The sequence below is a fragment of the Anser cygnoides genome, chromosome 10 (genome assembly GCF_040182565.1).
Source record: "Anser cygnoides isolate HZ-2024a breed goose chromosome 10, Taihu_goose_T2T_genome, whole genome shotgun sequence".
Classification (NCBI taxonomy): Eukaryota; Metazoa; Chordata; class Aves; order Anseriformes; family Anatidae; genus Anser; species Anser cygnoides.
In genome coordinates this window covers 11,672,155-11,683,144 of record NC_089882.1, presented here as the reverse complement: position 1 = coordinate 11,683,144, position 10,990 = coordinate 11,672,155, and the positions used below count along the sequence as shown (strand labels likewise).

General features: G+C 42.5%; 1 protein-coding gene across 1 annotated transcript in view; it reads left to right on the top strand.

The window, feature by feature from the left end:
* Nucleotides 1–188: 188 nt before the first annotated feature.
* The window catches only part of PRKAR2A (protein kinase cAMP-dependent type II regulatory subunit alpha), a 56,076-nt gene continuing 45,274 nt past the window's right edge, over nucleotides 189–10,990 (top strand). The window contains exon 1 of the mRNA XM_048072299.2: nucleotides 189–441. Coding sequence (XP_047928256.1) covers nucleotides 189–441 — 253 coding nt within the window. The remainder of the gene's footprint in view (nucleotides 442–10,990) is intronic.

Below are 10,990 nucleotides of genomic sequence, written 5' to 3'. Positions count from 1 at the left end.
AGCCCGGGGAGCTGCCGCCGCGGCCCGGCCCCCCCCGTGTGTGTGTGACCGGAGCGGCGGGAGTCAGGCGGCGCCCGCCGAGGGAGGCCCCGAGCCCGCCACCGTCACAACCGGCTGCGGGGCGGCGGCCTTCTCCTCCTCCTCGTCGTCCTCCTCCTCCTCTTCCTCCTCCCCCCGCCGCCGGCACCATGAGCATCGAGATCCCGCCGGGCCTGACCGAGCTGCTGCAGGGTTACACCGTGGAGGTGCTGCGGCACCGGCCGGCCGACCTGGTCGGTTTCGCCGCCGAGTACTTCACCCGCCTGCGGGATGCCCGCGAGCGGGAGGCGGCCGGCGGCGGCCGCAGGGTGGTCAGCTTCGACGGGGAGCCCATGCAGACCGAGTCCAACGGCGAGGAGGAGCCCGACCGCGGCGACGACGACGACGACTCCGACTTCGAGCGTAAGCCCCTCGGGGAGGTGTCCCCGTCCTTCCCCCCCCCGTCCCCCCCGTCCCCTCCCAACGCACCGCCCGGTAACCGGCGCGGCCCTTCCCGGTGAGCGAACCCCGTGCCGGTGCGGTGAGGCGACGGGCGAGCTCTGTCGCGACTGTCGGGTGTCGCTGCCGCTCGGCCGCCGCGGTGAGCGTGCCCTCGGCGGCTGGGGACGGAGCGGGCTCCTCGTTGTGCTTCAGGGCGCTGTCGTGGGGCGCTGGAATAACCTCGCACCTTGCCGGACAGCCGAAATTCCAAGCCGGCCGCCCGCTGCTCCCGGCTGTAGCTCCATCAGGTAGCGGAGGTGCCTCCCCGCGGGCCTTGCCTCGCCTCCCGTGGTACTTCCATTTTCGCTCCCTCCACACGCACTGCGCTCTGCCACGCGCCCTGCGCGCAGTTCGGGCTCTGCCTGAGCCTCGGTGCGAGAAGTTACCTGAGGTGTCGGTGAGCGGTACCTCTTGGCGCCCCCAGGATTTGGGAGCGCGGTTCCTGAACGCTCTCCGAATAGCCTCTCCTTGTTAGAAGGTAACTTAGAGGGGAAGAGGGGATAAGGTGTGCTTTCCCTAAACTTCAAGTGAAGGTCTTATGCCCTCGACCTATAACGCGAACAAAGGTTTCTGTGTTTTATTTATTTATTTTTAATGTCATTGAAGGCAACTTTATTCCACGATCAGCTTAGCTTGTTGTAGGCTTTGAAAGGTCTTCTCCTGGGAAGTGAGTGTAATGTTTTCCTGGAGAATGTTGGCAACTGCAGCTGAAGCAGTCCTCTGGAGTTAAATGTTTTCAGATGGAAATCTGTAAACTTTATGGTGCTAAACAGCTCTCAAATACAGCCTTACGTGGTGAGGCTGTCCAAAGCTGAAAAGTGGTTCCTTTGGTTCAAGTTTCTGCTTGTCATCTTTCTGTCTTAGAGGGAAAACTAACAAAACCGCCCGGTGTCACTTGTGCTGGTCAGAGCCCTGGAGGCAGGTGGCACTGTCAGTGGGTGCTGGCTTGCTCCTTATCTGCGAAAACACGCTGTTCCAACGACCTGGGGAAGGAATAGTCCCGTGTTCTAGTTAACAGCAGGCAAGAGCCTCTCTGTAGGGTCAAGGAAACAATTTCCACAGTGTTTAACAGAGTGTGGGATGATCAACCAAGGCTATGTGTTCTTTCAGACTTCTGTCATAACTGTTGTCATGGAAGACCTTGTTAACTAGAAAATGATGAAGTTGGAGGTTCTGATATCTCTGCCCTCTGTGAACTTTACAGGAAAATACTTCTATATTGTTATGGGAGACCAGATCCTGTGTACTTACAGACTGCTCAGTATTTAAAGGATCATTTCTAAAGATAGATAAAACACACAAACTGAAAAAGTCACAGATAATCCCACTGGACAGGCTCTAATACCATGCATTTTTTCATCCTGGACAACTTAGGAAAGATTCAATTAATTTCATTTTGTTTTCCTGGGCCAACACTATCAGCTTCAAGTTGCAAAGATAGGTCAAATGGATGTTTTAAGAATGCTTCCATGGGCATTTCTAAATATAATGATGAAATTGGTACTTCTGTAAAATACTACGTTAAGAAAATTTAAAGCTAATTTAAATAAGTAACCTAGTTATGTATGTTGGCTGTATGAAAGATGTCTGCACAAGTAATGTGGTTGTCTTCATGTTTCTACTTCCAGCATAATACTAAATCTGAGTATCTCACTAGACTGCGTCTGCATGCTAAGAGTTAGGGAACATTTTGGATAAGTTGTGTTTTTTCATATGTTTTGAGTGCAAGTGGTAATAAAAGAGAAAAATAACTTAAAATCAGAGTAAGCTCTGGGCTGTTGGAGTTAACAGCGTGGCAAATGTCTTCGTGTAGCCATAGTGGTACCAGTGGTCCCCTTTCTGCCATAGTGGCACAACATCAGTGGAGTCAGCGACACTAACTAGACCACAAAAAAGACTTGCATTCTTTTGTGGCGCTTAAGAAATTACTTCCAGGTTTATGTTTATTCTCTGGACCTCCTGGAGTTTCATCTCTGTTCTGTGTCCTTTTTGTGTATATGAGCAAGAAGACATCTGGATGTGGCTGTTCCGCAGAGAGGGGTGTAAGGAACGTGTGGAAAGGTGATGATGACAGTGGAGGGAAAAAAAAAACCTTCAGAAGTCTTTGGCTGTTGGGCTGTGGCAGCGTTGACGCATACGAAGCTTTCCTCAGAGCCTTTGTGTTTGAGTCTGTTCCCAACTCTATCGACCTGTCAATTTTGCAGTTACACGAATCAAAGTGACAACTTCAAAAACCAGGCTGAGAATGTAACCAAGGATGGGTACGTATTCTCACGAAATGTCCTTGACCGTGACACTTCCCGTTGTAACAGGCAAGCTCTGAATGGATGCCTTAAGGCCCTGAAATGAAAGCCACAGAAATGGCTTTCCATTTGTGAGGGACAAACCTGAGGGAAGCGAGGCAGCTTTCCCTCCCGGGCAGTTAAGGCAGTTGCACGAAGGTGCAGGGTGCTGCTCCGTTAACTTTCCATTTGGTCTCCTCAGTTGGGGTGGTAGTTAATTAAAATAAAAGAAGAAGAACATTGTGTTTCTTCTTGGGGATATTAAGCGTAACCAACAGTGGAACTAAAACAGTATTGAGATATGTACTAACTTGAGCAACTCAGACATTTTAACTAATGATAATTATTTAGTGCAAATTCCATTTTTTTTTTCTTCCCTGGGGTTTCACCTTGATATTGGAGAAAATGTCATGTGCTTTTCAGCTGCTCCCTGAGCAAAAGAGAACGCTTCTTATATACTGCTTGTGAAATAATCCTCTTCTGTGTGCTCTATTGTTATGAAGGAAAATGGTGCATATGAATCTGAGTGAACAGGTAAAAAGATGCTGTTCAGTTCTGCACAGCGCTTCTCAAAGCAAATTCAAGGGTTTGCTAAATGTCATCTTTAAAACATCAATAGGATGTCTGAGCAGAAGGGGCCCAGAAGGAAGTACGGAAGCGTGCTCTTTTACATCATTAGATCTTGGAAGTGATACTGAGTAAGAGTTAAGTCCATCTTTGAAATCACTGTCTTCTTAATTGCCAACAGAAGTGCTTAATGTTAATTTAAACCAGTTTCGGATTACATACTACCGTTCTTAATTGTGAGCATCATTTGCTGATGATTTCTTATTCTGGTCTTGGATGATGTGTCCTGTGGAATTCCTGAGGAATTATTGTGTTAGTTCAATCACAACGAATGTATGTAGTGCCTACATTGATTTACAGGTCAGGCATAAGTCTTTGATGTTTTCCTGAAATAATTCAAGGAAATTTTATTGAATTACAGAAATCAGATGGTAAGAATTTTGGAGGATGGAATAAGGAGAGAATAGTGGCTCTTGTGAAGGGCAGTTCAGCTTCTCAGATGTGATTCAGATTCATGGCTTATTGCAAGTGTCCCCATGAGATACAGTCCCCTTTAAAATGAAAATACTTTTAACTTGTTAGAAATACTTTCACCTACTTCCTCCATAATTGTTAATTTATTGAGAATAAAGCATAGTAGTGCTGTCCTCGCTCTGTTCTTTGTCTGTGACATTAGAAGAGCCTCTCTCTATAGAACATCTTTTTACAGTGTTATTGAATAGTATGATGCAAGTTCATCCCAAAGAATAGCTACTCTATTTAAAAGTCTAGGCAGCATAGTGGGTACTTTCATAATTTGATAATTATTGCTGCTACTTTTTTTTTTTTCCTTTGAAATTTGACTGGCTGATATGGCTTAATAGCAATTATAACCAAGTTGTTTTAGTTACAATCAACTAGTCCCTAGATTTTTAGGAAGATGGAGGAAGAAGCTTTAGATTATGGTCTAACAGTTAAGCCTTTGAGTTTAGTATACAAAGAAATAAATACACATCTTCATAATATGTTTAAAAAGCATATATGCGTAAGTCTTGCATTCTGAAGGTGTAGAAGAAAGCTTAGAGTTTTATTCATTCTTTGGTCTCCATGAATAACATTAAATCAGTTGTAAAGTGAAATATCAGTGATGCATTCCTGTTGATAATATTTTAAGGGGAATATATTTCTGCACTTAATATTCCAGTTTTTGTTGGGTCTTGGCACCATGGTGTCTCGAACGTGTTTAACATAAAAAATACCAAGTGAAAGACGACCATTGTGCAGCTGCTGTACTTGCACGTGTCTTTGCTTTTGCAGAGCCAGCTCTCACCGACTGAAATCTGAAGGATTACTCAGAGTAACCACCGGTAGTACTAATGGAACTTCTCTGCCTATAGTGGTCTTGTTTGCACAGGGGAGCTTTGAAGATAAAACTAAGTAGTGAGGAACACTGATTTCACTTTTCTTTACTTACTTGGACAAAATATATAATGCTTTTCTTCTGGTTTTCTTTTTTTGCCTCTGTACTTTCTTATCACAGAAGACTTGCTTTTCATCGTTTGTTCTCAAAATTGTACTTATTCTATTGCAGGATTAGACTAGGACTTGCCCTTCGAACTACATCACTGTGTTAAAAGAAGTCACCGTTTGTATCTCAGAGAAGCCTGAAAGAAGGTTTCATCAGTACAGTCTTCAGTACTAACAGAAATTTACCTAAAATGTAGATGTAACCTGTTTTTCTTACCTAAGATAGCAAGAGAACTGGAAGTGCAAAGTGAGAGGACTCAAGTTGCTGGCTGGCTGAGGAACGTAGCGTTACAGATGAGCTGGCTGAAATGTGCAGGCATGACTGGGTACTGCTGCATGTCTATTAATTTACATTTGGAAGGAGGAACTCGTACGTTAACTCTAAAAGATAAGCTCCTTGCAATCTTGCCATTGCATAGTTGTAGCGTTACTTGTAACATTCTGCCATCATCGCTGCTGTTATTCTTGTAACATCTTTTAGGGAGTTTGTTACAATCCATTGAGAAAGATAGCTTCTTATTCAAATTTGCTTTCAGTGACTTGACGTAATCAAACTGCTTTTCTTGAGTAATCTGTACATCCTAAAATGTGGGGGATGAGGGCAAGCAATACTTTTTTTTCCACTCTAAACTACTTAATTAATTTTTGTGATCTGTTGCATGCTGGTAACTCTTCACTTAACTGTGAAACTTGAAGTTTTCTGAAAGAGCTTTTGAGACCAGCTATAGCTGTATAGATGAATTAAATTCTAGACCTAGTCTCTTTTAGTATCCTGCTGTTAACTTTGAGCAAATAGAAACTGCCTTCTCTGTGTACTACCCTCTAAAAAGGGCATAAATAAATATAAAGGAAGTGGATGACTAGCCTTTGTAAATAACTGCTGTTTTCTGACAAGCTTGTGTTTCCTTGTTGAAAGTTATTGTAAGAAAAATGGTATGAAACGCCTAAAGTTAGATTCCTCTAGCTGGTTCAAGAGTTAAGCCAAAGGAGCTTTTTGTATTGCAATACTAGATATCACACTTTATATTAGCATGTCTTTGTGCTATTATTTTCATTTAATAAGCAAATATTAGAGTGATGAAAATTCTGTCAGTGTTGCAGAGTCCCATCTTGCCCTTTTGCTGGCAGTGAACTTTAGTTGTACCCTCTTACCTAAAATAGAGCAATGGCGATTGCGGGGAAGAGGAGGAGGCAACAGAACAAGCTCACTTCAAGTTATTCACCAGTCAGTCATTAAAAAGCACTAATGTTTAACAAAGAGCAGTTGCTCATTATTCAAATCAAGGCTGGAAGCTTAGCCAAGATGAGCTATGAATGTTTCTCGCTGGCTTTAGTAATGCTTTCCGATTCATGAATGATCATCATAATTTTTTTATTTTGCGGAAGAAAGGAGGCAATGGCAAATACAGCTCCAACAGCCTTGCTAGTTCCTCTTTTAGTGGGATATTAGTCTTGCATCTTGATTCATGCAGGTTTAGGCTTGATTTCTTTTCTTAGGTACAATCAGTTGCACTATACGTGATGCGTCCTCTTCTGCACTCTGCACCTCGTGCACTCGAGTGCTGGGCAGATTGGTAGTGTACTTACGTATCACTAATATGAAACAGACAGAGCAAGTTGTAACAGCATTGGTTAGGAAAGTGAGTAGCGGGGAATTCCAGAAACCTGAGCATGGACAAAAGACCAACGCATAAAAGACTCTTGTACCAAGATGTTAATTCTAGTAAAGGGTGTGTGCTTAGGTGATTCTTTTTTTTAATGAAAAAAAAGCCTTTTGTTTTTAAGGTACAGATGTGGAAAAGGGACTTTTAGGAGAAAACTCCAGAAATCTATTGCACAGATAATCAGCTGCTTTGTGGTCATTTGTATGTTTTTTTTAGAGGAGGTAAAAAATTCTGGTGATCATGTTCTCTGTGTGCTTTAACAGATAGGATACTTAGAAAGCAGAGGAGATATAGAAGATTGCCTGTCTTATGGTTCTCATACTGCTAGGATTTGGTCCATTTCATAAATATACATCAATTACTATATAATAAAGCCCAGCGTTATATTAGTAGCAGTTTTGCTCTTAGCCCTTTCCATACCAAGGACATTTCTTTTCTATGTAGAAGTTGCAGAAGATGAGTAGTGGTCATTTGGCTCTGGTATAGACTTAGAAGTTCCCTTCAGGAGGGAAGACAGCTCTACAAAAAGCCTTCCTTGACAGCGTGTGGGAGGGACTGCAGATATCCCTTCTTTAGCACTGCTTTTATGATAAAGAAAAAAAAAATCATTTTTATTTTTGTTAGAATTTGCTAAAAAATTTCAAGCTACTGTTCCTTCCCTTTATTTCCTGCTGACTTTCTGAGGGTGGCTTGAAGAACAATGTTACTTCTCCTCAAGAATGGTGCAGAGCCTCCAGGAACTCGGTTTCCAGCTGGCACGATAGCTGGTTTTGCTCTGAGGACATCTCACAAGAACCGGAGCCCAGCACTCCTCCTTGGATGCTGATGAAGTTCAGCCCAAGATGGTGCATGGTCAGGTGCCTTACCAGCAACATTGAGCAATTGTCACCAAATTTCTTTCTGAACTGTTGCCTAAAGAAGGATTAGGATTTCAAGCCGGAGGTGAAGCGGTAGTTTTGGTAAAAAGACGTTCTTCCATTGGTAACTTTCTGTTCTTCACTGAATCTGAGAGGTGTGCCGTGAAGGACTGCAAAGCTTAAAGTACTGCTGCTCTTCTTGCAGAGCGTTCTAAACACGTGCATGGGGTTTGTGTGGGGAGATGAACTGTGTATCTTTTGGATAAAGGTTGGGAAGCTCCTCGGTAGGCTTTTCATCTGGATTTTTGGATAGGTTGCAGTGCCGAGATCCTCGTTCATGGTGGTTGTCTATTAACAGACTGCTATAAAGCAGGATGTCACCATGGCCCTTCATTTCCATTTTGGCTCTTCCTCCCCTGGGATAGCATATTGTTTGCTGCTTCCTTCTCAGAAAACTGTGTTCTGTAGGAGAGATCTTGAGGAAAAGAAAAACACAAATATTTGGTGATCATGGTTGGTTTTTTTTTGTGTAGTTTTTGTTGTTGTTTTTTCTTCCTTCTGAGGCCCCAGTAAATGCTGCCATTTCTCTGGCAACGCTCGTGCTAATCCTGCTCATTGAGGACAAGTTGCTTCTGCAAGGACATGCTGTAGTGTGGGGATCTGGTCAGTCCTGGGTTGTCATGGACATGCAGAGCATGTCTGTGTGAAGGACGTCTCATGCAATGCCCTTGGATGAGAATTCAAAGGTGATGGCGTTTTCTTTTTTTTTTTTTTTTTTTGAAAGTAACGGTTCTTTATCACTTAATGTTATCAGTGTATCTGATTAAAATTCATAAGTATTTGTAAGACTGAAAGCTTTCTCAGTGATAAGCTATGAAAGATGGCTCACTAACGTAGATTAACATTCACTGCTCTGCCTTTAGCACCTTTGGGGAAGCTTCTGCAAGGATTCTTATTTTAAAATACTACTACTTACTACTACTGAGAGTGGTAATGCTACTTTAAATACTTCAGTTTATCAGACATATAGAAATTAAACATCACTGGGTGTAATTTTTATAATGTTTTTAATTCTAACCCTTGAGGTTGTATAACTTTATGATAAACAGACATATTTGTACGGGCTTCAATTTTTCTTGTGCTCTGTATAAGCATCTGTCATATCCCTGCAGAGTCATTATAATTCCTCACTGCTGAAGTTATTTGATTATTAAGTGTTGTGTCATGCATCTTGTTTTATTTATAGCTTTTACATGTAGACATTATTAAGTGCTCATAGCTAAAAGATTTGCAGTGTGCGCTATTTGTTTTGAAGTAGAATGTAACAGTGGCTGTGAAGAGCTTTATACCACAAGTTCTGCTACTAAAAATGAGTTCATCTGGAAGCTGAACCATGTAGTACTTGCCACCTGCTGCAGCTCACTTTGGCTAGGGACCTTTTTTTATTTCTACTGGCATATTTATGATGGGATGAATGATAAATTGTGCCCCTCTGCAGGGACTTGAAGTGTTCTTGGGCATAAAAGTGGATTTTTCCCTGAGATGGGGTGAACGCAATGATTTTTACTATTTGTATTCTACTTTTTATTTCTATTTTACTTTTTAGGAAATAGGACAAAGCTGTCTACCTTCATCCTTCCTCTTTTCCACAAAATCTTTTTCCTGTAAGAGTACACAGGGTGCAATTACTGGAAGTGTGTTTTGTTGTTGGCTTTTTTAATTTTGTTTTCATCTGAGATCGTCTATCAAAAGGCATCCTTACGTGGAGATTACTCTTTTTACAGCTGTGCTATGTTTTAGTAAGCTTTGTTAATGTTTGACTTTAATATTATTACTTTCATAAATCTGAAAGGGAAAAAGCTATAAAATGCATTCTGCTGAGATGTGCTACAGGAGTTACTTTTGCTTATCATTTTGTTGTATATCACAGCTAGAACATTGCCCAGATAAGAAGTTTTAACCTTAAAAAAATAAATAAAAATTAAATCATGCATATTTAGAACCCACTCAAATTTATTTATACATTGTTTGCTAAAAAGAAGCTCATACCCAATTATATTTGAGTGGAACAAGATCCACTTGCGGATCGTTGATGGATAATTGTGCTGGTAATACAGCAGTATGTGGTATAGAAGCCCAAAATTGCCGGTGATGTTAGTAATGCTTCTGCAGAATCCGTGATAGCACAGGAGGTACACCAGACTATCTCATCCCTCCGTGCCAGCCAGCAGTCCTCTGGTTATCGTCCTCCCTGCGGCTGTGCTCCCTGCTGCGGCGGTGGGGAAAGGCTACGGCTCTTGCTTGGTTGTCTCCCAGCTGAAGCACCTGATGGCAGGAGGCAGGAGTGGCCGCGTCAGTTGTGCTCGTACAGAGGGGATCCTGCACCCTGGAGATGAGGAGAAGCAAGGCAGAAATCCCCGTGCCCAGCACTGTGATTCTGAAGCTACCACTACAGGATAAAATCCTGTAAATCCCGTGCCTAGTGGCACCTTTTCTATCACTACCATAGATAAAACTGTATATAGGAGTCGAGTTTTTCTTTTGTTTCCAAGTTGGAAACCAATAACATCAGTTGCAAGTATATCTAGAATTTTTATTTTTAGAAAACCTTGTTCAGTTGTTTATGGCTTTGCTATGAAATGCTATAAGATACTGATAGGATTTCCTCAAAAAAGTTTTTTTTGAACATACCAGATATGAGGATGCTAGTTATTTGAATGCATTTTTATTTCACAAATACAATAACAAGTCTTTGGTCTTTTATTAAGCACCAATTTCGATATCTGTTAAAATCAGGCTTCGAGAAGAATTGAGCCAGCTCTTTAAAATGTTGATCTTTCGAGAAAGGCCAATTTCCGAAAGGTCATTCACATACTGTTCAGGCAAGGGTGAATCTCTTCGGTGGTGATTATGCTTACAGGATAGAGTGCTAAATCCTGGAGAACGGTGACATGGGGAAGGATGCAGAGGCAATTGTGAGTAATCAATAGGTGCCTTTTCTGACACTGGTAAGAGGGTTGATAAATATATTGAAGTTTGTCTAGATTGGGGATGCTCATTAACATTTTTTGGCTTCAGTAGAATAAGAAACAAAGTACTAGTTTTAATGAGCTGTTGGTGTCTACCAAATCATGGAATAGTTGAAGTTGGAAGAGACCTGGAGGTCATCTGGTTGAACCCCCCCCCACTCAAGTAGGGCCACCTGGAGCTGCTTGGCAAGACCATGTCCAGGCAGCCTTTGAATATCTCAGAGGACAGAAACTCCGCAGCCTCTTTGGGTAACCTGTTGCAGTGCTCGGTCACTGTCACATTAAGGAAGAGTTTCCTGATGTTCCAACAGATCCTTCCTTGTTCTGGTTTGTGCCCATTGCCTCTTGTCACTGGGCACCACTGAAAAGAGCCTGGCTCCATCACCTTTGCATCCTCCTTTCAGGTATTTCCCTACATTGGCAATATCTGCCCTGAGCATTGTCTTTTCCAGGCTGAACAGAGCCATCTCTCAACCGTTTCTGATAGGAGACGTGCTCCAGTCCCTTCATCATCTTAGTGGCCTTTCTTTGGGCTGTCTCCAGTATGTCCTTGCCTCTCTTGTACT